At 37.3% G+C, this 24301-nt stretch overlaps 1 protein-coding gene across 2 annotated transcripts; it reads right to left on the bottom strand.

Annotated features, from left to right (window-relative positions):
* Nucleotides 1-1659: 1659 nt before the first annotated feature.
* ankrd10b (ankyrin repeat domain 10b) lies at nt 1660-22131 on the bottom strand. Of its 2 annotated transcripts, none has more exons than XM_066686355.1 (6): nt 21817-22131; nt 18161-18313; nt 17048-17139; nt 4773-5029; nt 4236-4340; nt 1660-2215 (listed from the first exon to the last, which is right to left on the bottom strand). In XM_066686355.1, exons 1-6 carry the CDS (start codon nt 22006-22008, stop codon nt 1956-1958), a joined length of 1059 nt encoding a protein of 352 aa, XP_066542452.1. In that variant the 5' UTR covers nt 22009-22131; the 3' UTR covers nt 1660-1955. The 2 variants fall into 2 exon arrangements, with proteins under 2 accessions (XP_066542452.1, XP_066542454.1); XM_066686357.1 differs by having other exon boundaries at nt 4236-4337.
* Between the last annotated feature and the right edge of the window lie 2170 nt (nt 22132-24301).

Genomic DNA, 24301 nt, shown 5'->3' with positions numbered 1-24301 from the left:
GTTTGAGAACAATTCGACTCATTGACTCGGCTCTTTTCGCTGATAGTTGAGAGCCGATTCACATTTACAAAAGGTTTGTGTGTGTGTATTTTCAGTGGCTAGGCAATGGATTTCTGACACGCAGACATACTATATTAGAAATGCAGGCATCAAATATATATGGACGGATTTTTTATTCAGATTTCATTTATTGTACTGTTTATTCCATCCCTCTTTTGAATGCGTCATTAGACTACCCCAAAATACTTTCTATTTCTGTATCTTATAGTGTATATTATACACTAAATTAAAAAGATACATTATATTTGCTAGTTTTAAAAGGGTAGCAGCATTGCTTCTTAATATATTGTCTAGGATCCGAAAGAGTCGACTCTTCTTGGTGAGCTGAGTGATTTAATCTGACTCAGCGAACAGAATCGGAACGATCGTCACTAATAGAATGTACCATATCGTACCGAGGGATCTCGACGGAGGTGTAAACGCTGCAAATGAAACAAAATATTTTTAAAAAGTGTTTTTGAAATAATTCAATTAAAATTGACCTTGCTGAATATATCATATGGGTTGTATATGAACAGAATATGCGACTATAAGACGGATTTAATGTAACCACCCCCACATTGCTCTGTTGGTACATTCTGCATTGGGGCAGCAGTGACGTGGTGTTGCTTTTTGCGGCTGTTACTGTGCGCAATCGTGCAAAAGTTTGGGCACTATGGTCAAATGACAGATTTTGTTGATTGTATACATGAAAATGAGTTTACACGTCCTCTACATTGCGCCAGTTTAAATGTTAATATTTAGTGCACGGTTCCTACTTATGTGCTGAGTTTAATATGCGAGGCAGTGTTACCTGTAGGGGATGTGTTTACCTACACATGGAAAATCGATCAAATATGTCATCTGTCTATGTGTTAGCAAACATTTGCATAGATCTACTGGTGGGTGTTAGAGATGGGAGATACTGAGGCATAGAGAGGGTGTCTCAGTGCTACCACATGCTCCATTTGATAAAAGTTATCTTAACAGTTTTGCATTAATGAATAAAATTAATTATTATGCTAGTTGGATTTTGTTCAGGGTCACAGTGGATACACTGAGTCACTGGGCAGTAGTTAGGAATACATCCTGGATGTCAGTCCATCACAGGTCATCACAGTCACCCAGTCACTCACACACACACAAATTCACTCAGCCAATCCACCTGCCAAAATGTGTTTTTGGATTGTGGGAATACACTAGAGCCCCTGGAGGAAACCCACACAGACACAGAGTGACCCCAGCCATGTATCTAACCCAGGGCCTGGAGACCAAGGAGCTGTGTGGAAGACACTCTGTCTAAACTGAGTCATCAAAAGGAATAGTCTTTGCAGGTAGAGTCATGTGACAGCAGCAAACTGAAGCTGTAATTTTGACCTTTAATAATAATTTGGATAATCACTATATGAGCTCATGATGGAGTCCTGGAGCTGACTCAGATGTGCTTCAGTGACTAACACTATCCCATGCACTAACGGTGGACTGTGAAACTGGAGTTGGGAAACTGCTTTAAGAAAAACACCTGGAAAGTCAATGCTGATACTGTTCTGAATCAATGACAAGGCAAAGGTGGTGCTGAAGGGTGGGACACTAAACTTCGCCTTACAGGTAGAAAGTGAAGTGAAATACTTTATTTAGACAAAACAGAGCACAGGACAAGACTGAGTAAAGCACAATGCAGAATCCAGATGAGAGTCCTTTCAGTACAAGGTACCACAAACCCAACAGGCACAGAAAGTACGATTCTTGGATGATCGAAGCCATTTTTAACCTTGGTTCATATTAAAGCTCTTCACAGCAACACAATGTTTTGAAAACAGCACTTAAGTCATTTAACGGGAATATTTACATACATTACGAAGGACACTCCATAACAACATCTTAACGTAAGGCCCGTGATACAAAATGGTGGCTTTTTAGGAGCCATGGAAAAGATGGACCGTGCTGAAGAAGGCATGGTCATACTGCTCCTCCACACTGATGCTCTTGCGATGCTCTATCTGACTGCTGGCATCTTCAATGTTCTCAGCTGTGTCTCCAAAGCCATTGTGGTGGCTGAAGTGAAGACCATTGTCAAGGGGGTCAAAGTGTAAAGAGAAGCCCAGCACGCCAGCTCCTGCAGTGAAGGCCATTTTCCCATTTTCAGTCTCTGGGTGAGACACAGTAATAGAGTTTCCTGTTGTTGGAGAGAAGAAATCAACCTTAATCCATCAAAAGAACAAGTGCTTTGTACTCCCTACACTACTTCATTTTTGTTTTGCACAACAACGTCCAGCAAATCGTCCACTCCTCTCGTTTGAACCTTCAGAAGGACGTATTTTCTCTTGAAGGCTTTATCAAGGACTGGGTGGAAGCTCATCGAGTCATTATGTCAATAGATTATGAAACTACTTTATGTAACACCTACACATTTGAGCTCTTTGGGAGCAGCGGGCAAAGTCCTGATTCAGGCTGTGATAACTTGTACCTTGGCGCACACCGAGGAAAAGTCAGCACACTGCCCTACATTTACCAAACAAACTTCCCGTGCCAATTCAGGGCAAGTCGGGTCATGATAACAGTGCTTTCACCGTATGGCTGACCTGATTTAAGTAAGGGACGGAGAATCTTAGCAGGATGCTTCTAAGCCTTAAGTTGGACTCCTAAGAAAACCCACCCCAAAATACTCATAAGACCACAGCTGCAGGACTAGCCGTAACTCCTCTAACACAAACCACAGACAAAAATAAAACAGGCAGACATTAGCCGAGAGGCTAATTTTTAAATGATAAAACATTTAATGGGCATATAAATGAATCAACATCAGTGACCTTGCTACATTGTTTAAACATACAACCTTGCATTCAGAGTGTTTCTGCCGTCTCGTACGGCAAACCAAACTGGCACTTGGCCCGGTCTTAGTCTGAACGCTAAGTTCTGGGCTATGGCGCCATGAACTATAGAATATAGGCTGTGAAAAATTAATAGCTTGTGTAAATACTTATTAATATTGATATTATAACAAAGTGAGAGCTTTACAATCTTCATAGAACTGTTGCAAGCTTTATTTATAAGAATGTCCATCTAAAGTTAAGAACAAAAACCGTCTACAGAAAACACCAAATAATAAAAATAACAAATATAACACCACCCACACCCCAACAGTTACAAAGACACAGTTGGCCTCAAACAAATAAAGAAACTTCCAGACCTCCCACAGAAAATTAGGAAGCTACAAGCAGCGTCAGAGCGCTTGTGAAAAACTCAGATTAAATAGCACCAGGCTGTTACTATGAACACTTACAAAAGCTGCACAAGTTTACACACTCATCTCATACATTCACGAAGAGTACAGATATGCTTTGGCGCGAGAAAGTTCATGGCAATAAATGAAAAAAGGAAACAATAAGATGTAGAAACAACAGTTCTTGGGCTTTTCTGTGCGTTTAGACCGCTGATAGTGTCGGAATAATCTCCCTTCTTTGTCTCGAGGAAAAAACAGGGACCAAAAAAAAAAAAAGGTCAGTGGAGTAGAACGTCAACCAGAGATCAAGCTCCTCAGGAAAAGCAGCCAGACACAAGAGCAGAAGTAGTGCTGGGTAAACACTATAGTCATAACAGACGAGTTCAAGGCATACGTAAAGACTTTCTAGACACTGGGACTGTTTAAACATCACAAAGATTTCATGACTAAATGCCTATGTTCAGGTTCTCAGTGCTACAATCAATAGAGCACTTGTTTTGGGAAGGTATTGTGCAAAACAAAAATTTACAAAATTAAATCTACCTTAGACTTAGCTTAAACAGTGCAAAACAAACTCAAGCCCTCCATCTTTTTTCTGTTGTCAGGCATGGAAACGATTAAAAAAAACCCAAAAGTAAAAAGCCGTGTACATATCACAACGTTCTGAAAATCAAAAACAAGAGGACGGTATTCTGGCAACAAATAAATTTCCTCTCCTTTTTTGTATCATCAATCCATTAGTTATATACATGGACTCTTTCACACAGAAGCAGTAAAGGCCACTACAGGTAGGCGTAGGAGTTAGTACAGCGACAGGGGATCTGCATGGACGCCACAGTGAAGATCTCCAGCTCTTTTGGGGCTGGAGAGGAGGAGCCTTCCATCCTGCAGCCCAGCTCCTGCTCCTGCTCCGCCAGGCATGCAGTGGCACTGGAGCCCAAAGGAAATGACCCGTTTAAGGATCCATTCCCACCTGTGCTGCAAGGCGCTGGCCCAAATTCCATTTGCATGGTGTCCATCAAGTCCTCTCCAACAGAGCCGTTCATCCCATTCATATTCATCTGGACCTCCAGATCTGCTGTTACAAAATGGAGTGGATATATATATAAATTAATGACTGTATTACAGGAACGATACACCAGTGAATAAAACACTATTTGGGACTTCACCGTTAACCGATGTTGATATGAGCTACAGTTTAATCCTAGTTCTGGTTAACCAGACACATTCAAGACTATGGGTCTGTCCCAAACCTAGTGAGCTGTTTAACTAGAGAGCATTTTTACTCCCGACACATATGTGTCTAAGAATTGGGACAGCCTGTTTACATTCAGGACAAATTGAGCAACACAGGGATGCTTAAAGGATGCATAATACATTTGGGTATTATTCGGGATTTAAGTGAATTCTGCCAGAAAAAAAAATATTACAATTAAAAACAATGTAATTCTGTGTTACAAAACACTGACAGACTTTTAACCAATTTCATAACTCAAACATCTCAACCTACCTCTGGTTCTGGCCTTTTTAAAGTGACTGGTCTCAAGGCAATCAAGTGACCTCTTTCTACTGGCCACTCCATTAAGGAAACTCCGCCCCTGGCTTAACTGGTGGCCTCTGTTAAGCACCCCCTTCGAGTTAATGGTGGAAAAGCCATTATGCTGGTTGCGCTGCTGGTTCTGTGCATTGGACAACTGTTGGGCACACTCCTGGAAGCCCTGGGCATGGGCTAGGTCAGCTGCAGTCAGTCCACTAGCGTTCCTCAAGCTGCGCAACAATAAAATCCAAATGTTAGCGCTCTTGAGCTACTGTAGAGGTGACCCTCCCACACACACACACACACACACACTCAAACACACATTCCTTGCTTTCTGCCTTTCATAACATCTTTAAAAATTCAACATCATTTATATAAAAAAATAAAAATAAAAAAAAAAGAAAAGAAAAAACATTTCTGTTCTGAAACTATGAAGTTGAATGCAACAGAAAATTTCACAACATGCACTCACGCAGCCTGAACCCAGGTATGACTCAGGAATAAAGAAAGATGGAATAAAAAGAACACCAGGGAAATGCTGGTAAAATGATAATATGAACAATATCAAAAGGTCTTTTTGACCTTGAAGCAATAACACCATTTTTTTTTAAAGAATTTCCATTGGGACATTTGGCAGTTGTCACCAAACTGAACTAAAAGACGTTCAATCAACTGAACATGAGCCAGTCTATCTGAATTAAAAGCTTGAAGGAAAAGATGGCAGTGTCTTAAAAGTCATCTCACTGAATCACTTCTAATCATTTCCAATAAATAACACTGTGTCCTTGAATTGGAAGAAAAATGCCATCAAACGCAGAAGAGAAGAGGTAAATTGATCATAGATGAGGGTACAGCCAATAGAGCAAAAGTGTGCAAACCACCAAACAAAAAGAATCACGTTCAACCTGGAACAAGGGTTTAGACGCTTCCAAAGGAACTCACGCATGTGTCCAGTAAGTCTTCCATTTAAAAATGTTCAGTCTTTTGATGGCATCCATGCATATGTTTTTAAAACAATGTTTAAAGATTGGAAATTGTAACTATATCTAAAGCACGTGATAGAGAAAGAAGCTGTTAGAAAGAACAGCTAACAGCAGAACCACCAATGCTAAAAGTGGATCAAATCCGATCGACCAATTAATTCAAAGAACTCTGTAAAGTCTTCTGTAAAAAGTGTTGAATTGGCAAAAGAAGCAATGATAAATGTAAAAGACAAGTCAAAGCTGGGAATGTGTTTCTAAAAAAGTGCACCAACTGCTAATAAGAGCTGTGCAGGTTGTGAATAAGAAGAATTAAGTGAACTGCAATTTTTTTTGAATGCCTCCAATGCTGGGCAAGGAACAATAAGTAATGCATTTCAAGGAAAAGGACTTGAGAACATACTTGGTTCAGGCTTTGCCTGGAGATGTTTTGCCATATTCTCTTGCATTCGTAAAAACAAAGAAAAGAACACATGGATGAACAAACTGGACAGAAAAGTTAATACTACTCTTTATGACTTACCCCAAAACGCTGGACGTTTCCCCAGAGCCCATTTTTAATGCAGCCAAAAGCCACAAATGTAAGCAATGGTAGCACATCACAGTTGAGTTCAGATACTCTAAAAGAGTACTAAAAGTGTAGCCTCTATTTTTTTTTTTAAACAAAAGACAGCTTTTTAAATGCATGTCTAAACCTTGCCAAATAATTGCAACCGTAATTTAAAAAAAGATAAATATAAAGTCAAACAGAACCTAAATCTTATGAAACTAAGTGACAACCCTGTGCACAGAATATAATGAAGCATTAAATACTGAGAAAGAGAAATGGACATGATCTAGCACATCTGATTAAGAGTAGAGATACGTTTCTCCTTCCCAACAGCCATTTTCACTGAGAAAAACTGCTCCTAGACCAGTGCAAAAGTCTGAATACAGTTAAATATGGGCCCAAATGTTTTCCCTGAAAATAAAGTCATAACTAGCATTATGGCTTTTAAAAGAAACGCAACTTCTTGGACAAGAAACACGGAATGTTTACAATTAGGTATTGAATGAGATATAGCACTTATTTTTCCCTGCCTTTACAAAAATGCAACTGGTCCCAGACTGTGATAATGTAATGCAACTTAAACTTTTTAAAAAAATGTAATATTTTTAGGAATTCTCAGCTCTCTCTCAAATATATTTTCACTTTATTACGCAGTTCTGTTCCTCTGTGATGTGCCACCAGATGCCTTACACTGCTATTTGTCAAGCTCAAACTGAAAGTGTTTGCTCATCCACAAATCTATCATCATCATTTTCATTAAAAATAAATAAATAAATAATAATGATAAATAAATAATACACCACTTCAAATCTTCATCAAATATCTGTCTGGCTAAACCAGTGTAACACATTCACTCACACACATTAAGGCATTTCCAAATTAAAAGTTCAAACAAAATGTTACATTGAATGAAAAATAAAATTAAAACTGTGTTCACAGACCTCCCCCCACCCCCCAACTCCTGCCCAAACCTGAAGGGAAAAAATAAGAAAAGAAACCAAAAAAAAAAAAAAAAGAATGCTTCCAAGCAGTTCTGTGAATTTGAACTGTACACATGCGTAAAGACTGTTTTAAATGTTTGGTTAATAGCTTGGAGGTGGGTCTCAAATTGAAATCACACTCTTAGATGCGAGCAACCTGAAAGAATTTAAAAACCGTGCACAAAGAAATTTTAAAAATCAACATTTGTTAAATGCCAACAAGTGCAATGCAAGATGTATCCGAGTTTGTAGCTTTTCCAGCGGTTATAGAAAAGATAGATAACTCCATACAATCTACAATTAGCAAATCTAAAATTGGGGAACCATTATAATCAACCAAAACAAGTAAACTTTTCAAATCAGAAACTGCCCATTTATAAAATCTACTTTAGCTACTGCTGGTTTCAGCTCAGACGGCTAAGAACCGGGAAGTTTTAATATTTAAAAAGTTGTTATTCTCTCTCAGAAGAGCTCATATACTTAAGACACTTTACAAGAAGCCCATCCGAGTGAGGAGTCTCATAACAGACTGCTCCTCTATTTCTTATGCTTTAAAAATCATCCTTGTCAATTTAACTGTGGCCACACAATGAGTGTGTACTTCATCGCTACTCACAACAACTTCTGAATGCTCAACTACTTTCATGTACATCAGAAAATGAATTATATTACATACATGGCCATTTAGATCAATTGTATAAATGTATATTTATATATATTTTAAAACCGGATTTCCTCATCTTGCTCATGCAAATGTGTAAAAAGGCATTACACCAAAGTAGGTCACAAAACAGTCGACTGGTTCTGTTTATTGGCACATATTCAATTTTAATTTGGATTAATTTGCATCAGATTTCTGGCACCTTTCATAGAGATGATTTCAGTCTTTTTCTATAATAATGGTTCTTTAATTATACAGCAAGGGGTACAATATATTTAAGTCTAAGTCTGAAATTAGTTGAATTTATTCAAAATATATTCATAAATAAAGCCCTTTTGGAGTAATTTAAACACTAGATTTTTTTATTTATTTATTTATTTATTTTTTACAGAGAAAAGAAATCCATAATGGCACTTAACATGTTAACATTCAACATATAACTATTATTTGATACTGAATAGTATTTCATTATGGTGGATATACTATTAATGTGGATTTTCTATGTAGTAGCACTGATTAAACATAACGGCTTGTGCTTTTTTAAACAAACACGCATTTAAAAATAAGCATCTATTGTTAGAACAATGTTTTGTGTGTTACTATTTAAATCTCATAGCAAGACCACTTATGTTATGCATTAGTGTTAGAATTAGGCTCTTGTCAAATTATTGTCTGTACACTATTCTATAATTACTTTAGCTATAATATATGCATCTGAGATTTTTGCCGTGAAAATTACAATGATGTCCAAGAGCCATTTTTATAAAATCAATTTTTAAAATCATAAATTAAGAAAATTTTCACTTGAATGTCCCTCTACTTAGTAAAAAACTTTAATTATAAACACTTCACATTAAAACCAAGAGACCCACAGTACTCCAAGCATTTCACCGGTGCCAAATGTCTTAAATAATTCATTAAATTATCGGCAAATACAGTGTTAAACCAGATCAGGTCCAATGTATTCATTCGCCTGTTTTAAATCATTGGTGACATGGATGCATTCTTTTTTTTTTTCCTCTCCCTATATACTGATATATGCTTCACTATTCTGAGTACACAAACTCCCTGCCATTGTTGTCTCAGTCTACTACATAACCTCCTGAACGTCATCTTTAACCCATGCTTATTCTGGCAGTGACAAGCGGAACTGATTAGACCTGTGCTACATATAAAGTCCTATGGTTAGTTTTACAAAGAAACAAAATAAAAGTTAACATATACAAAAAGAAGTCTTGATGTAAGGGCATAATTTAGCAAAGCATGCAGGTCTATAAACAAACAATTTTAAACAAAAAATTAAAAAACAACTATTTCTAAATTCAAAAGCTTTCTCATTTGAAACTTTTCTATGTACAAAACTTCCTATCAGTAAAACCAATCACCGCAAGAAATACCTCAACAGTTTGCCAGTGTGTAGATACTGAAGGGAGCGATAGTGAGAACACTCCTAATGCCACAACAGTGCAGTTTCGTTGAGGGAACTTGGAGTGAGTCAGCAGTGTCTATTTGGAATGCTCTCCCCCTTTTCTAGGATTACTTGAAAAAGTCAAGTCATTTCGAATTCAATGGCTGCAAAAACATTGAGACGTGTAGATTTTCTCTAAAAAATTTTGCGGCAACAATTAACAAAATCAAGTTAGTTGAATCTGCAGGGTTTCATTTTTTTTTTAATTGTGTCACTTTCATAAGGATAAAGGTGACAGGGTTAATAAAACAACAAGGTCTATCATTTCATGAATAAGAACTCTGCAGATGACATTTAACAAAAAACAATGAACCTCTATGCAAAACGTCTCAGCATAAAGAATGAAGACAGGTTAAAAAAGAGTTAAAGCAAAGTACAGATGTAGTAATGCACACTCATCTAAATCCTGTCCTTTACCCTACAGACTTTCCTAAATCATCTCATTCCAAACCTTTACGTGGAGGTTTCAGGGCCCCAAATAAAAAATAAATAAATAAATATTACATTTATTTCACAAATTTTCATTACTTTTATTATTGGTGTATTACATCAGGCTATTTTTTTAAACAAGTTTTTAGTTTCAACTGGATATTTCACGTTTAGTTTTTTCCTTTTGCAGTTGAGATAAGCCCCATGAATCTTCAAGTCCAATTTGCATATGGTCATTAAGGAACGCTGTATACTCCGACCTGGTGATTAACCTCCAATGGGCTGAAATCAGGCTGCAGAACTCTTAAAGTGGGGGATAAACGTTGTTCTAATAGCGCAGACCGAACACAACAAGGTTTATTCTGTACAGGACAATCTGGGACTTATTTTTCAAATATGCCAGAGAGAATTCAAAGGCCCACTTCATTGGTCCAGTGTTTCCATTATGGCTAGATCAAGTGGTGTGCTTGGGCTTCAAAGAACAAGATTCTGAAACACTCATTAATCTGCAGTGGTTCCAGTCGCGTCTACAAATTCTCTCAATGAAGAAGAGATCAAGAACAAGAAAACGAAGCCAAAAAAGGATGGAAGATTCTGCACAGAAGTGGCAAATAACGTAGAATCAGAATAAATAGGATTTGGTATTGGGAAGATATCAGCAGGATAAATGCTAGATCAGATAAGGCAGAGTAAAAGAACTGGACTGACTGAATTATGTAATGAATCAAGTTTGAAATAGTATCGTAACGTGCGGTTGGGGAAGTCCAGTGTGATTAGTTTGAGCGTGATCATTTAAGAGTTTTATGTGCTTAAATTAAATTCAGCCTTTTAAAGTAAACAAATTTAAAGCTTAGTAGCTTTCAAAGCAAAGCACTGAATTGTTATTAATAGTTCGTTTTCCCAGACTGTGGGATCTTCATCGAGATACTGCTTGTATTAAGGTTGAAATAAAGTGATTCACATGTCAAAGCACAAAAGCCTGTAGCAGGAAGCTACAAATAAAGTCCCTTAAAACTGAAATGGTATAAGAGATGTATTAGTGGGATACCGGCAGATTTACAAATTTGTGAACGGAAGAAAAAACGGTCTGCAGCCACTTTTACTGTTTCTTCTGTTTGAAGTTCTATTTATTCCCCTCAATGTACGCCCACGGACGGAGTTCAAGTCTGAACAAGGAAGATGTCTTGCTTAGAAAAAATGTGGCCATTATATATTTGCCCAAATAGAAAAGAATGTAGAAAGTGTCCTGGAAAAAAAGCTCAAAGATGTAAACTTTTGCCACTGAACAAGTCTCTCGTAAGAAGAATGAATTCTCCTCCGGTATTTCACCTCCTGAAAGGACCAGCTTTATTACGAACAAGAAATAACTTTTTTTGAAGATATTTTGTATTCGTCAAGCCTTTCATTTAAAATGTTGCAGGAATAAAACAGGAAATATCCAGTTGTTTGAAATTTTGTTAAAAATGCTTGTAGCTTTTAATTATAAAGCTTTTAAACGGGTTTATAATTTTTGCAATTTGTTAAATTTAACAGAAAAAAAATGTATTACATAATTATTTTTCAATGAATTTAATTCCCTTTTTAAACTCTAAAATGCATATTTAATTCATATTAATTACACCATTTTAAAAATCTCTTTAAAATCATGAAATTTTTACAAGGAATTGTGAACAACAACATCCTTATAGGGAATAGCTGTTTATACACAACACCGCAACCCTGAACCGCAGGAAGCAGTTACAGGGAGTGAACGAATACATATGTACAGCCGTAAATCAAATTAGCTAAGTGTTACTGTAGGACACATAGCAAAGCAGTCAACAGGCTCTGAAGCCAGTCTGGATAGTATCAGCTAACATGTATAAGACAATAAAAGTCTTAAGTCTTAGTACATAATGAAAAAATGATAATAAACTAGTGTGTGTGTGTGTGTGTGTGTGTACGTACTAAAACCCAAATGCATTTATCTGCATTTAATATAGTATCTAACTGCTTGATTTAAGAGATTTGTATATAATATTTTATATTTTTTAAATATAATTTTTAGATATAGCTAATGGTTGTGAAATCATTTTATGAGGATGTACCAAAATGTAAATATTATACGACGTGACAAGTTAAATAGTCTGTATAGAAGAAAAATTCTACTGTTATTATGAAAGTTAATTTAATAAATATTTAATATGAAAATACAATAACACTAAGGTTAAATAATGATTTAGTTCCTAAAAATATAAACATTTTCTATGCTACATTTTGGCATCTGTGTAGTAGTTTATTATTATTATTATTATTATTAAAAGAAAATAAATGTTAATCAGATATTTATTAAAAAAATAATAATAATAATAATTAAATAAATAAAAGAGCCCTTCATTCCTCCAGCTCCAATCCCGTACACTAAATTTACTCTTGGCCTGAGATACTCCCTTACTTACTCAAATACTGCTAAAATACACCTTCACCTATCAAGGGAAAGCATACTTACAACACTCTTCATTTCTGCCTGAACCTGCTGTAAAACTACTAATACTAATAACACCTTGAAAAATATACAGTCATACAGCAATAACAAACACAAACAAGTCTTATTTGAGTGACTACAGTGTGCACATTTCATCACTGAATCAAAAGCACACGTTAAATGAAAAAAAACAAAACAAAGCATTTGTAGCATTCTGGTAGTAATCACAATAAACAGTGTCAATGAGCCTGAATGTCATATGCAGTCCCAAATAAACTGAAGACATTCTTTTTTTTTTTTTTTAAACATTGTTCTAATTTTTTAGGAATGAAAAGAATCTACACTGCATTTAAAATATTTAGATAGTATTCGATTGGTTCGCTTAATTCAAATTAAAACATTGACTAGAAGGTTCAGCTTTAATTAAAAAACCTGTACATAAATTACTGCAATTATCAATAACAATAACTGTCTACAAACATCAGTGCATAATATCCTTATACTAAATGAGCCATAAAGCCCAAACAAATACATTTTAAAATACATTTTATGGATAAATTAAACAGTAGATACTAAAACTTAATTAATTTACTTTTCTACTGTCCTGTTATTCTAATAGCAAAGCAGAACAAGTTAAATATCAATATAAAGAAATCTATATTAAAAGTGATTTTGCTTTAAATATTTCTTGGGGAAAAAAATAAGACAAAATCTGAAAATAATTGAGAAATTCAATTCTGAAGCTGCTGATTTAACATTCACCAACACATGACATTCAGAGTCACAGGAGACTGTGTTCTTTATATATACATTGAAAGAAAGTTTGGAAAGTTGCAGGAATTTTAAACATCTAAAGTTTTGCATCTGCTTTTCCACAGAAGACACAGCTTATTAAATTCAAAACATTTAAAATGGTATACAGCACCATGAACATGTATTTCTCCAAACTTCACCATGTAATCTAGAGTTAAGCCCAAAACTACTCATACCCATTCCTAGTGAATTACAGTGAGGTTTCTACTGGTTGTAAATGTAATTAACTTGTGACAGAAGAAAAGGTTTTTCTTTGCTGTCACAGCAAATAAATCTGTTCTGATAATTGCTAACAGGTTTATTGCATGTCTCCAAGGCATTGAGACTACTACTCTAGAGGATTTCCAGGTCACTGAGGTTTCAAGACTTCCTCGCTGTCACTCTGGTCCTTGTTCCCTCCACAGATTCCTGATAGGACTCAGGTCTGGACTCTGTGCAACTCCAGAGTGTTGATGTTTTCTGTTATACATTTCTTGGACACTCTGGTTGTATGTTTCTGATGACTGTCTTATTAGAAATTACAACACTGCACAAGACATAACTGTTCTGCAGGCTGCCTGATGGGTTTCTCCAGTGCTCCTTTCTCAATAAGTCTTTTCCTTTGACAAGGTTGTCTGACACACACTGATAGCTGATTTGGAATGAACAATTTCCAGGGTTATGTATAATTTTAGACACTGTTTGTGTAAATAGACTAATAATAAATCATTGTAAAAAGGAATGGGTATGAACCGATGTAAGTTTTCTTAACTGTGTGTACATTCTTTTACTGCTATTTCCATTTGCTTTCAACTGAATATATATAAATTACTTTTAAATTAAATGCATGATTACATTTTGATTTGTGTACGTCTAAATATCAGGAAATTGCCAAATGTAGGAGTGATGGGGAGAAAACTGCAGGGTACATTATTGAATGGCACTGCTAGTTATTATAGTGCTGATTCAGAGTATATTTTCAAACTCTGCCAAATGAAATGAAACCTTTTCATTGTGAGTATTATATTGATAAATATTTGGCTGGAGCTCTTGACCTTTTACTGCTCTAAACAAATGCAATGAATCCACTTTTTTTTAATTATTAACTCACATAAAACGTAAAACAGTAACGTCATTTTTCTAAAAATTAGACGCTGATAGATCAAAATATATCCAGAATCTAACCCAATGCAATTATTCACAAAGTGGTGTAAACATAATTTAGCATGAAATGTGCTTCTGTGAAACAGCAGATATTACCCTATTACCATCAATGGAGATTTTGCTTTTCATTGTAGAGAGAGACATAAAACAGTAAGATAACATTTACTGCATAGACTTCAAAATGAGCAACAAAGACACTACACCCTTTATCTAAGTCAATATTATGGGCTGGTTTCTCCAGACACAGATTAAAGCCTAAGTCAAAAATAAACATCTAAATTAAAAAAAGGGCACTGCATTTTAGCAAGTCATTTTACTGCAATAACAAGTATAGTCTCCTTCTAAAGTGCAGTGCCAGTTATGAATCTTCAAAATGAAATTCTTTTAGTTTAAGAAGAGGTTTAATCTAGGCCAGTGTTACTGGCATTAAAATGTATAAAAAGTGACTAATAGCTTTGCATATATTTCCAGTCTCACCAGTTCAGAGGGTGTTGTATCTGAGCTATGTAAAACACCCAAAAGAATCAACAATGGAACAAGTGTAGCTGTAATGATTCAGTCTTGAGTATCAGAGAGTGAGTGTCCTGTTACAGCATACTGAAGACATGCGGAGCAGTGGTTATTAATAATCCATCAGGTTCAGCAAGAAGCACTCTCTGGTACATTTTCTGTTTTATAGCCTCAAGGAAACATGTGATCTGCTTTACTGGAACTCATCCCTGCTCTAATGAAGTTGTCTTTAATAGTAGAGTCTTTACGCTGAACAAAAAGCTCAAATCAGCCGTAATACGTTATTCTTTAACAATAAGCTTTACCTATAAAAAAATAAGGAGTGTCAATATTTATTCATGGATGAATTTTAATGCTTAGAAATGCTTCTGTGAATGATGTACTGTGGTGATAAATGCAGTACCAAGAATTTCTGAAGAGACACTCGTCAATTTCCACTGATACGAAACCAATTCTGCTTGCTCATTGGGACAGTACACCAAACATTAGGCGAATAAGTTGCAAAAAAATGTTTCAGAGAGTGCTTTCTCGACATAAACACTGCACTGGTTATAAATGCCCCATGTCTCACTTATTTTGTATCTCCCAACAAGAAAAACACAGGTAGTGGAAACACCCTGGGGCAGCATTAAAAGGGTCTGTGCTTTGAAACAATGAGGAAATGTGCATTTGTCTCTTAAGCCAGGTTATAAAAACACACTTACCACAACTCAAAAGAGAAAGAAAACAAAAAGGATATTACCTCAGCACCTGATGACATTGTAACACACAATATACAAATCATAAAAATATCCAATTCAGAGATCACATAACACATTTAGCAAAAGTCATGTTAGAACATTAATTCTTCCACTTCAGGACAATATTCAAGACGGACTCCCATCAAAAATAGATTTAAAGAGGACAGACATGATTTTAAAATTACGTCATTTATGGTATTTCAGATACTTTCAAAACTAACGTTCGCTACTGGCCATTTTTGACTTTGCAATGGCTAAAAGGTAATATATAGACGGAAAGCTTTTCTTTAAGCCTTAATGTGTTAGTAATAACGCCCTAGTCCATGTTATGTAATATGACTGTTTCGTAGGAGCTGCTTTTAAACATGAATTGGGGACTATTTTGTTTCAGAACTGATACGTTGTCAAGGCTACGAATGTCTACCATTTCAAAAATGGATGTTTATGGCTTTACAAAGATATTTTCTAACAGAGCATGAGCTAAACTTATCAATATTTGACCTAAGGCAGGTCACAATGATTTTGAAGCTGTAGTTTTAAAGTAGAATTAATTAATTAATTCCAAATTAATCATTAAATCCAAACTATAGAATAAAACATGTTAATATTATTGCTAGCATTGTGCTAATATTATTTAAAAATACCCTTATTTCAAATACTTGTGTATTTGTAGTGTAAGTAAAAATGGAATAAAAAAACTATATGACCCACAATATAGTCCCTAAACTATCATAATATCTCCCTAGATATATACACCAAGTTCCTCCAACTGAATGTGATAAATAAATAACACACGTTCTGAGACGATATGAAAAAAATACCTTACGTTCCTAAATGATTAAAGTGTATTTAAAACGTATTACCTCATCACAATAGTAAATGTATTAAAACTATGCTGCCACAATAGGAAAATGAGCTCGAATCATCTCCTGAATGTCAGCATTATTATTAACACAGCTGAATAATACCCTTGTATTAAGGGAAGATTATACCTCACCTGCATAAGGCAGGCATTTGATTCATTAGTGGCAGACATTCTGAAGATGGCCAGCAAATAGGTTTTTCCAGTTTAGGTCTATACAGGTGTCTGTCTATAGGAGAGTACTGGTGATTTTGTACAATATTAAATACCTTTATTAGAGAAATATGACTTTCCTAGTACTTATAAAAGGTCTAATTGTGTTGATGTAGTCTGAATATTTTGGCAAATTAATTAATTGATTTCTTTTCCTGATTATATGGTCTCAAACAACCTCAACTGTTAAAACTATAGGGAGTCAGATTTCGGCACAGTCTGATTATCCTTCTACTGTAGTTACTAACAAAGACCTAACGAGCTCCAGATCTGTGCCTGGATCTAAGAACTAATCTAATGGACATCCAGTGGGACCACCTATAATTTTTGATGGGAGCCCTTCCCAAATATGAGTCAGTGGAGTGTTTTCAGGGATGCTGAGGGTAGAGAGATAAAGTTAAAAGAAATAACGAGCAGTTACGAGTTTGAACTTACTCGGCTTTTGCCCCCTGCATCAGGAGTGTATTAATGCACTCAATACTACCAGCACGAGCGGCCTTGTGGATGGGAGTTTCTCCAACATAGTCCTGGAGAGGAGGGTGGGGTGAAAGGAGAGAAGAAAGAAACAGGGAGATGAGCACTGATCTCTAATATTTACACAGATATCACAGGTGGTAGTAAAACAGACTGCATGTCTCTCACTGGTGCAGGTTGTGAATAATGCTCTTTGTATCAGAACGGGACATCCCTAGTTAACAGGCCAGGCATGTGAAACACTTTCATCCGCCATGAACTATTCACCCCGAGAGAAAGCCTTAAAGAGCGCTCGAGAGTGAGAGCAACTGGCCAAGCATCACTATAGCCCTCCAGTGTTGACTGTGACTCATGGGAGGAGAATGTAGGTCAGTCCAGCGTCACTGCTTTCAGTGGAAAAAGCAAAAGTCTGAAGAGCCTGAGAACCAAGGGTGAAGAGTAAGCTTGTTCTTTGACCTAATTGTAATCAGTTTGATGCAAAGGCACCAAAAGAGCATAAATAAGAAGATAGGATGCGGATTAGACTGCACTTGGGAATTTTAAAAGAGCATAGCTTTAGCAGTTACATAATGCTGGCCTACTAATCTGGTTTCTCTGCAAAGTGCAGCTGAGGCATCAAAGGGCAAATCCAGGGCTGAGCATCTACGAGGATAATCAACCCTAGTTTTTTTATACGCTTGGAAAATAAGTGAAGAGCTGGGCCAAGAAAAAAAACAAGGGCATGACTGTACATGTGGATAGATGTATCCTCACCGTGAACCCTGCCTTCATGCTGGAAGCCTAGACAAGCTTGTTTAACTCTTCATTAAATCCTGTGTGTGAAATCACTGGAGTCTTACACGACGTTTGTTTCCAATATGACAAGTCACTTATTAAAATAATACAAATAAAGCTATATTTAAATAGCTACAGATGTAAAAGTCCAGTATACCCTGTTTCCAAGTAGCATCTCTCCATGTCAGAGACCAAATTACTGAGATTAAACAGCTGATTTAGGAAGCAACAGCTGTTGCTATATCAGTGCATTTACTCAGAGCCGTTATAAACATGCACCCAAGTTTAACAACAACCCACCTGTCTGTTGATGTCAGCCCCAGCCTGCAGCAACCAGAGCAGACAATGTGGGTGACCACCAAAGGCAGCGATGTGAGCAGGAGTCTGGGCAAACCGAGAGGTCACAGAGTTGACTCCGCAGCCCACCTGCACCAGCTGCATGACACACTCCAGCTGTGAGAAACCAGAGAGCAACAAGGGAACATGCATCAAACAAAGACTAAAAAGAGAGAGAACTTGTACAACAAACTAAACTGATAAAAATACATTACTGCACACAGTATATCACTCACTGACCCAATCACTCTTATTATGGATTCATTAGTACTTTATTTAAGTTGGTTCTGAAGGTCAGAGTATGTTTTTCACTGCAATGTTCTGCTGAAGACTAAGTTAATGGGATGTTTTTTCTGTGTTAGAGGACTCCTATTGGGGAAAAGTGAAGAATGAAGTTGCGTACAGGTCAGAAGACATTTCCATCCACTCATTCCTACCAAGTTCCTCTTTCAGAAACTAAAAAGACTTAAAGATTCAACACATGGAGACTGACTGTGCAAGGAGAAGGACGCAGTGCCATGAGAAAAGAGCTGACTTGGACTCATCTTAAAGCTGCCGGACCCAGCAAGGGCACAGGAGTTAAAAAACAAGGGGTAAGAAACTGTTCATGTAGCAATGCTGATAGACACCATCCCATTCATTTCTCTAAAGCAGGTATATTACGGTTTGATGTGCTTTAAATACCAATGAATAAGAAATCATGTATTAGATCAGTCTGATTTACATGTGACTTACTTTAAAGTATAATGGGCTTGTGCTCCCAGAGAAACAGAGAGAAAGAGAGAGAGAGAGAGAGAGAAAAGAGAAAGAGAGAGAGAGAGAAAGAGAGAGAAAGAAAGAGAGAGAGAAAGAGAGAGAGAGAAAGAGAGAGATTGCAGCTGCTATTGGATCTGAGTGGTCTGCTCCACTTGTGATTGGGGCACAATGAAAGCGACATTGTGGTGCAATTTGACTTTTTCCAAATGTCCATATTTTGAATAGTGTACTGAAATCACTACACCCTCAGCAGTCACTAGTGTTTCACATTCACCTGCGTTCCAGCTAAATGTAACTTTAATCTACAGCAAACAGGATAACTATTGTTTGTTAAATATTCCGGAAGGAACACCACTACTACATCATTAAAAGTCAATGAATATTACAAGGAGCTCTGGATAAGAAAATATGCAAAAAAATAAATACTTAAATACTATAAAATGTCCTCTCAGTGAGGCAACAGCTAAAAATGCTTTTAAATCAATAAAATGTTGAGTTACAAATAACAAATCATAGCTTGAATGACCTCAAGACAGTATAATGTTTAATATGTAATCTTTCCTGTTATTTCCCTGAACCTCTGCCCAAGCAGCACCACTCCCATTCTTTAGCTGACAAGATAAACACACTTAACAACCACACCCCTGATGTGGGATTGACCACAGTGCAGTGAGATTTAGTAATTTAGTAACAACTGAGTGCACCTGTATTGTGAAAGAAACATGGTAATGATAACAGTGCTAACAGTGACCATTTCATATTTGAAAAAAAGAAAAAAATTACTTATTGTAGCTTACTCTCTTTGACACTGAAATGAGGCCTAGCAAGGCTACTACATTTAGAGGTCCACAATTTATTTAAAAAGGTATCCAATTTTATTTTTAAAGCTCTCGTGTGGTGAGTGTACCACCTACAAGAAAAACTTGCCATGTGTAACAACGGCACCTGAGGCAACGTTAAGCTCAACAGCATCAGTTACTGCTGTATAATGAGACTTAGTCAGGGCTGTGACTCGAGGCAGTTATTGGAGCCCTAGTCCCTCAACATACAGAGAGAGAGAGACAGAGAGAGAGAAACAGAGAAAGACAGAGAGAGAAACAGAGAAAGAGAGAGAGAAACAGAGAAAGAAAGACAGAGAGAACAATTTTTTTTTTTTACTTTCCTGTTTAAAATAATTTAGTAACAAATATGCGAGTGATGGAACACATTATTGATATAACACAAAAAAAGAGAGAACAAGTCTGGGCATCATCTGGGATCAAAGACCAGACAAGCTTTACTTCTGAAAGAAAAGGCTGACAGAGATTACTGCAAACTACTATGAGAAAACATACTGCTGCTGGTAAAACTCCATAAAATAAAGGTGAAAAGCCTTTCAAATTCAAAGTTCTGTAAAGGACTTTTATATGTTTATCTAATGTAAATTACTGCCAACTACACTCTGCTCAACTGTGGGGAAACACTCTAAAAATAAAGGTGATGGAAAATATGGTTTAGCCAAGACACACTGTAAGCTTTTTACACGAACATCTGTTAATGACTTGTTATTAATGACAGAGATTAGTACACAATAAAAGTCCTTTTATTAAACGATAGTGACTCGACAGGGGCCCTGCACAGGCAAAGAAAGGGAAAATAAATAAATAATGGGTCTGAAAAAAAAATGTAATGGCCACAATTTGCAACCCATCCCACATTATCTGGCCGCTGTGTAGGTCTCGGATGCAGATGTCAGAAACATAAAACGACCAAAGCCCCGAAACACGATTCCAAACACAGATTTGTTGGAGCTGGTGGAAGGCGAGTGTTACTCCATACGGCAATGACATGTTAATGTGTGTCATGGCCTTTCTCTGGTAATGATTTGGTTGTGTGTCTATTATTAGCCAGACAGCAGGCCATTGCAGTTTAACACAGTCGATACAGGCCTTAATCTCGAGTCTAACACTTTATTTATCACTAACTCAGCTCACCAGAGATGGCCAAGCTAGTAGAATTAAACACTTGTTAGCTAATGAGCTAGCTAGAGTGTTTATAAAGTTAGTATTTGAATCCGAAGCTAAAGTCATGTCTCTCATTCGCCAGTTTTTACCGGAATTTCCCGTTCCACCTTAAATGGTGCAGCCGTTACATTTTGGCGCCACGTCGTTTAAGGTGGAACGGGAAATTAGAATGAAAGGAGGTAAAGCGTTAATCCTCCGCGGCTCGGCAATGAATATCTACAGTTTCTTAAACTGTCAGACTTTCATTAATGTCTCATACCAAGACAATCTATTTACCGGGGTCACTGTAGGTACTAAATAACACACCGGGGCGTAAAAAGATTAAAAATATTCTAAAATGTCTGGACATCTCTAATAAAATTTAAATTAAATATATTTAGTAAAACTATATTAGTACGGCGCCCTACTGGTGACGTCTGTTTATGATAAAATTAATACGTGCGAACAACTTCGTAATCCGTATGAACGTAATATTTACTGGAAGAGAAAGAGTTAACGAGGCTTGGGAGCAACGTTCGAAAAAAATTAGAACAGCAGCCTTCATTTAAAAAAAAAAAGAAGTTGCCGGCGGGTCTCCATAAGTTAGCACCTTCTTTACAAAGGTCTTCACTGTAATTTTTCTAATTATTCGCCAAGTTTATAACACCGAGCAAACGCCACACTTTACATTTCGCCCCAAATACGTTCAGAAAACAGTAAATGCGAATTAAAATGTGCGGAGGTGTGTTGTATATTCATCGTCACTAAATCATGCCATCTGTGTATTAATTATCAAACCCTTTTGTACGACTCTTCGTGATATAACGCCACTGTCGTTCTGGTTCTGAGGCTCTCTCCGAGGACATGCCGGGGGTTTATTACCGTGCCGAAGTGCGCGGCCCAGTGTATGGGGGTCCAGCCGTAGAAGGAGTCCTCGAGGAGGATCTGCTCCGGGAGCCGCTGCAGCAGCGCGCTCAGCGCCGCTGTGTCCCCGTCTCTACACGCCCTATGCACGGGGAAGCGCTCACACAGCACCTCCTCGCTGGAGAACCCGCACTCCACTCCCACGGACATGAGGACCACCACCAAGTACACTCCACACACTCACAAAAATAAACACAAACAAAACACACACACACACACACAATCGCACAGCCGGAGAAGGACCAGGCGCTCGGTACCACACTCCGCTCTGCTCCGCTCCGCTCCTCTCTAAACAAAAGGAGTAGAGACCGAAAACCCGAAACGGACTCCTCGCACAGGAGCGGACCGCAACACAGGCTGTGGAGTAAAACCCGACATGGATTTATAAACCGTAACCCAATGGATTAGAAGAGTGCTGCTTCTACTGCTGTTTTTAACTAAATTCGTATGATAGATAGATAGATAGATAGATAGATAGATAGATAGATAGATAGACGACAAAGTACTGATGTCTTACAGGTACTATACAGATGAAGCAAATATATTCAACTAGTAATACCAAGAATGGTCTGTAGATGGCACACTATACATGGCGTAATCTCATAACAGATTCTTAACGGAAAAGCCATCATGGCTGGCTAACAAATAAACCTCTTCCAGCCAGACTAACTCACAGTGTTTTTCTATTAAACAGGTGTACTGGAGAGAGACGGGGTCAGTGAGCCCCCTCCTGAAGCTACCAACGTTTGTGGAAAAACGTAACAGAAAAAAAAGTCTAATATTGCCTTAAATATTAAAAAGTGACTCTCATGGCCTGGTAACGCAGGGGAGCAACCCACTGTGAGACATATGAAGGGGGGGCATACAATCCTTTAAAATTTAATTTCTAAAAATGAATTTCTTATCATTAGCACATCGTTCTATACATGTTACTATTTAAAGTTATGTTTACAGTTATTATGGGCTATTGATAAATCTCTGTCTTTCCCAGAAAGGGAAGACGTATCCCACCGTGCCCTTACCCCCGCCCCTTCGTGCCCTTGGCTATATTTATCACATCAATCCCATCTGAATGGTTATGCACATTCTTATAGTGGGGTCCAGCCTTGCCCTTCACAGAGAGATATATCCAGATTTCCTGATTCATAAATCATAAAGGGAATTAACATAACACAGATTCTTTTTTTTTATTTCAGCCGTGTCCTGGGTTTTTGGGTAATGGGTTTGTTAATTTATTCCTGAGGGAAACTATTTTCTTACAAGAGCAAAAAAAAATAAATAAATAAATAAATAAAAATAATAATAAGGTGGCGCAGCAGGTAGTGTCGCAGTCACACAGCTCCAGGGACCTGGAGGCTGTGGGTTCGATTCCCGCTCCAGGTGACTGTGAGGAGTGTGGTGTGTTCTCCCTGTGTCCGTGTGGGTTTCCTCCGGGTGACTGTCTGTGAGGAGTGTGGTGTGTTCTCTCTTTCTCTGTGTCTGCGTGCACTTCCAGATAATGAATGAATGAATGAATGAAAATAATAATAATAATCCTTTCATTATCTGTAAGCGCTTATCCAGTTCAGGGTCGCGGTGGGTCCAGAGCCTACCTGGAATCATTGGGCACAAGGCAGGAATACACCCTGGAGGGGGCGCCAGTCCTTCACAGGGCAACACACACACACACACACACACTCACACTTACTTTTGAGTCGCCAATCCACCTACCAACGTGTGTTTTTGGACTGTGGGAGGAAACCAGAGCACCCGGAGGAAACCCACGCAGACACAGGGAGAACACACCACACTCCTCACAGACAGTCACCCGGAGCAGGAATTGAACCCACAACCTCCAGGCCCCTGGAGCTGTGTGACTGCGACACTACCTGCTGCACCACCGTGCCGCCCTTAATAATAATAATAATAATAATAATAATAATAATAATAATAATAATAATAATAATAATAATAATAATAATAATAAATCTAAAAGTAAGTGACAGATAAATATATGTATATGACAATTACAAACAAAATGGCAATGGAAAACTGTAAAATAACGAGCTAGTGCAAATTAAATAAAATTAACCAGGAAAATAAAAAAGACATACTCCCAGTGTAAATGACCTGTATTACTCAATTATACAGTAGTTAATTCAATTACTTGACCCAGTATCTCTCTCTCTCTCTCTCTCTCTCTCTCTCTCTCTCTCTCTCTCTCTCTCTCTCTCTCTCTATCTCTCTCTGTGCTAATACAGGATTATTTGAACTACCTTATAACTACCTTATCTTATTTAAGGCAAACATTCATAACTATTTCACATAAATAATACCTCAATACACATATCTTAGAACAAAAGAATTATGGCGCCCTACAGTTCTGATTAAAATTATTCTCGCCACACTACGTTCCGATAGTGTAAAGCCCTACGGTGGTCTGCAGGTGGCGCTGTTGTGCTGA

The sequence above is a fragment of the Hoplias malabaricus genome, chromosome 12 (genome assembly GCF_029633855.1).
Source record: "Hoplias malabaricus isolate fHopMal1 chromosome 12, fHopMal1.hap1, whole genome shotgun sequence".
In the NCBI taxonomy this organism is placed as follows: domain Eukaryota; kingdom Metazoa; phylum Chordata; class Actinopteri; order Characiformes; family Erythrinidae; genus Hoplias; species Hoplias malabaricus.
Note: the sequence above shows the minus strand (reverse complement) of the source record. Positions and strands in the feature narration are given on the sequence as shown.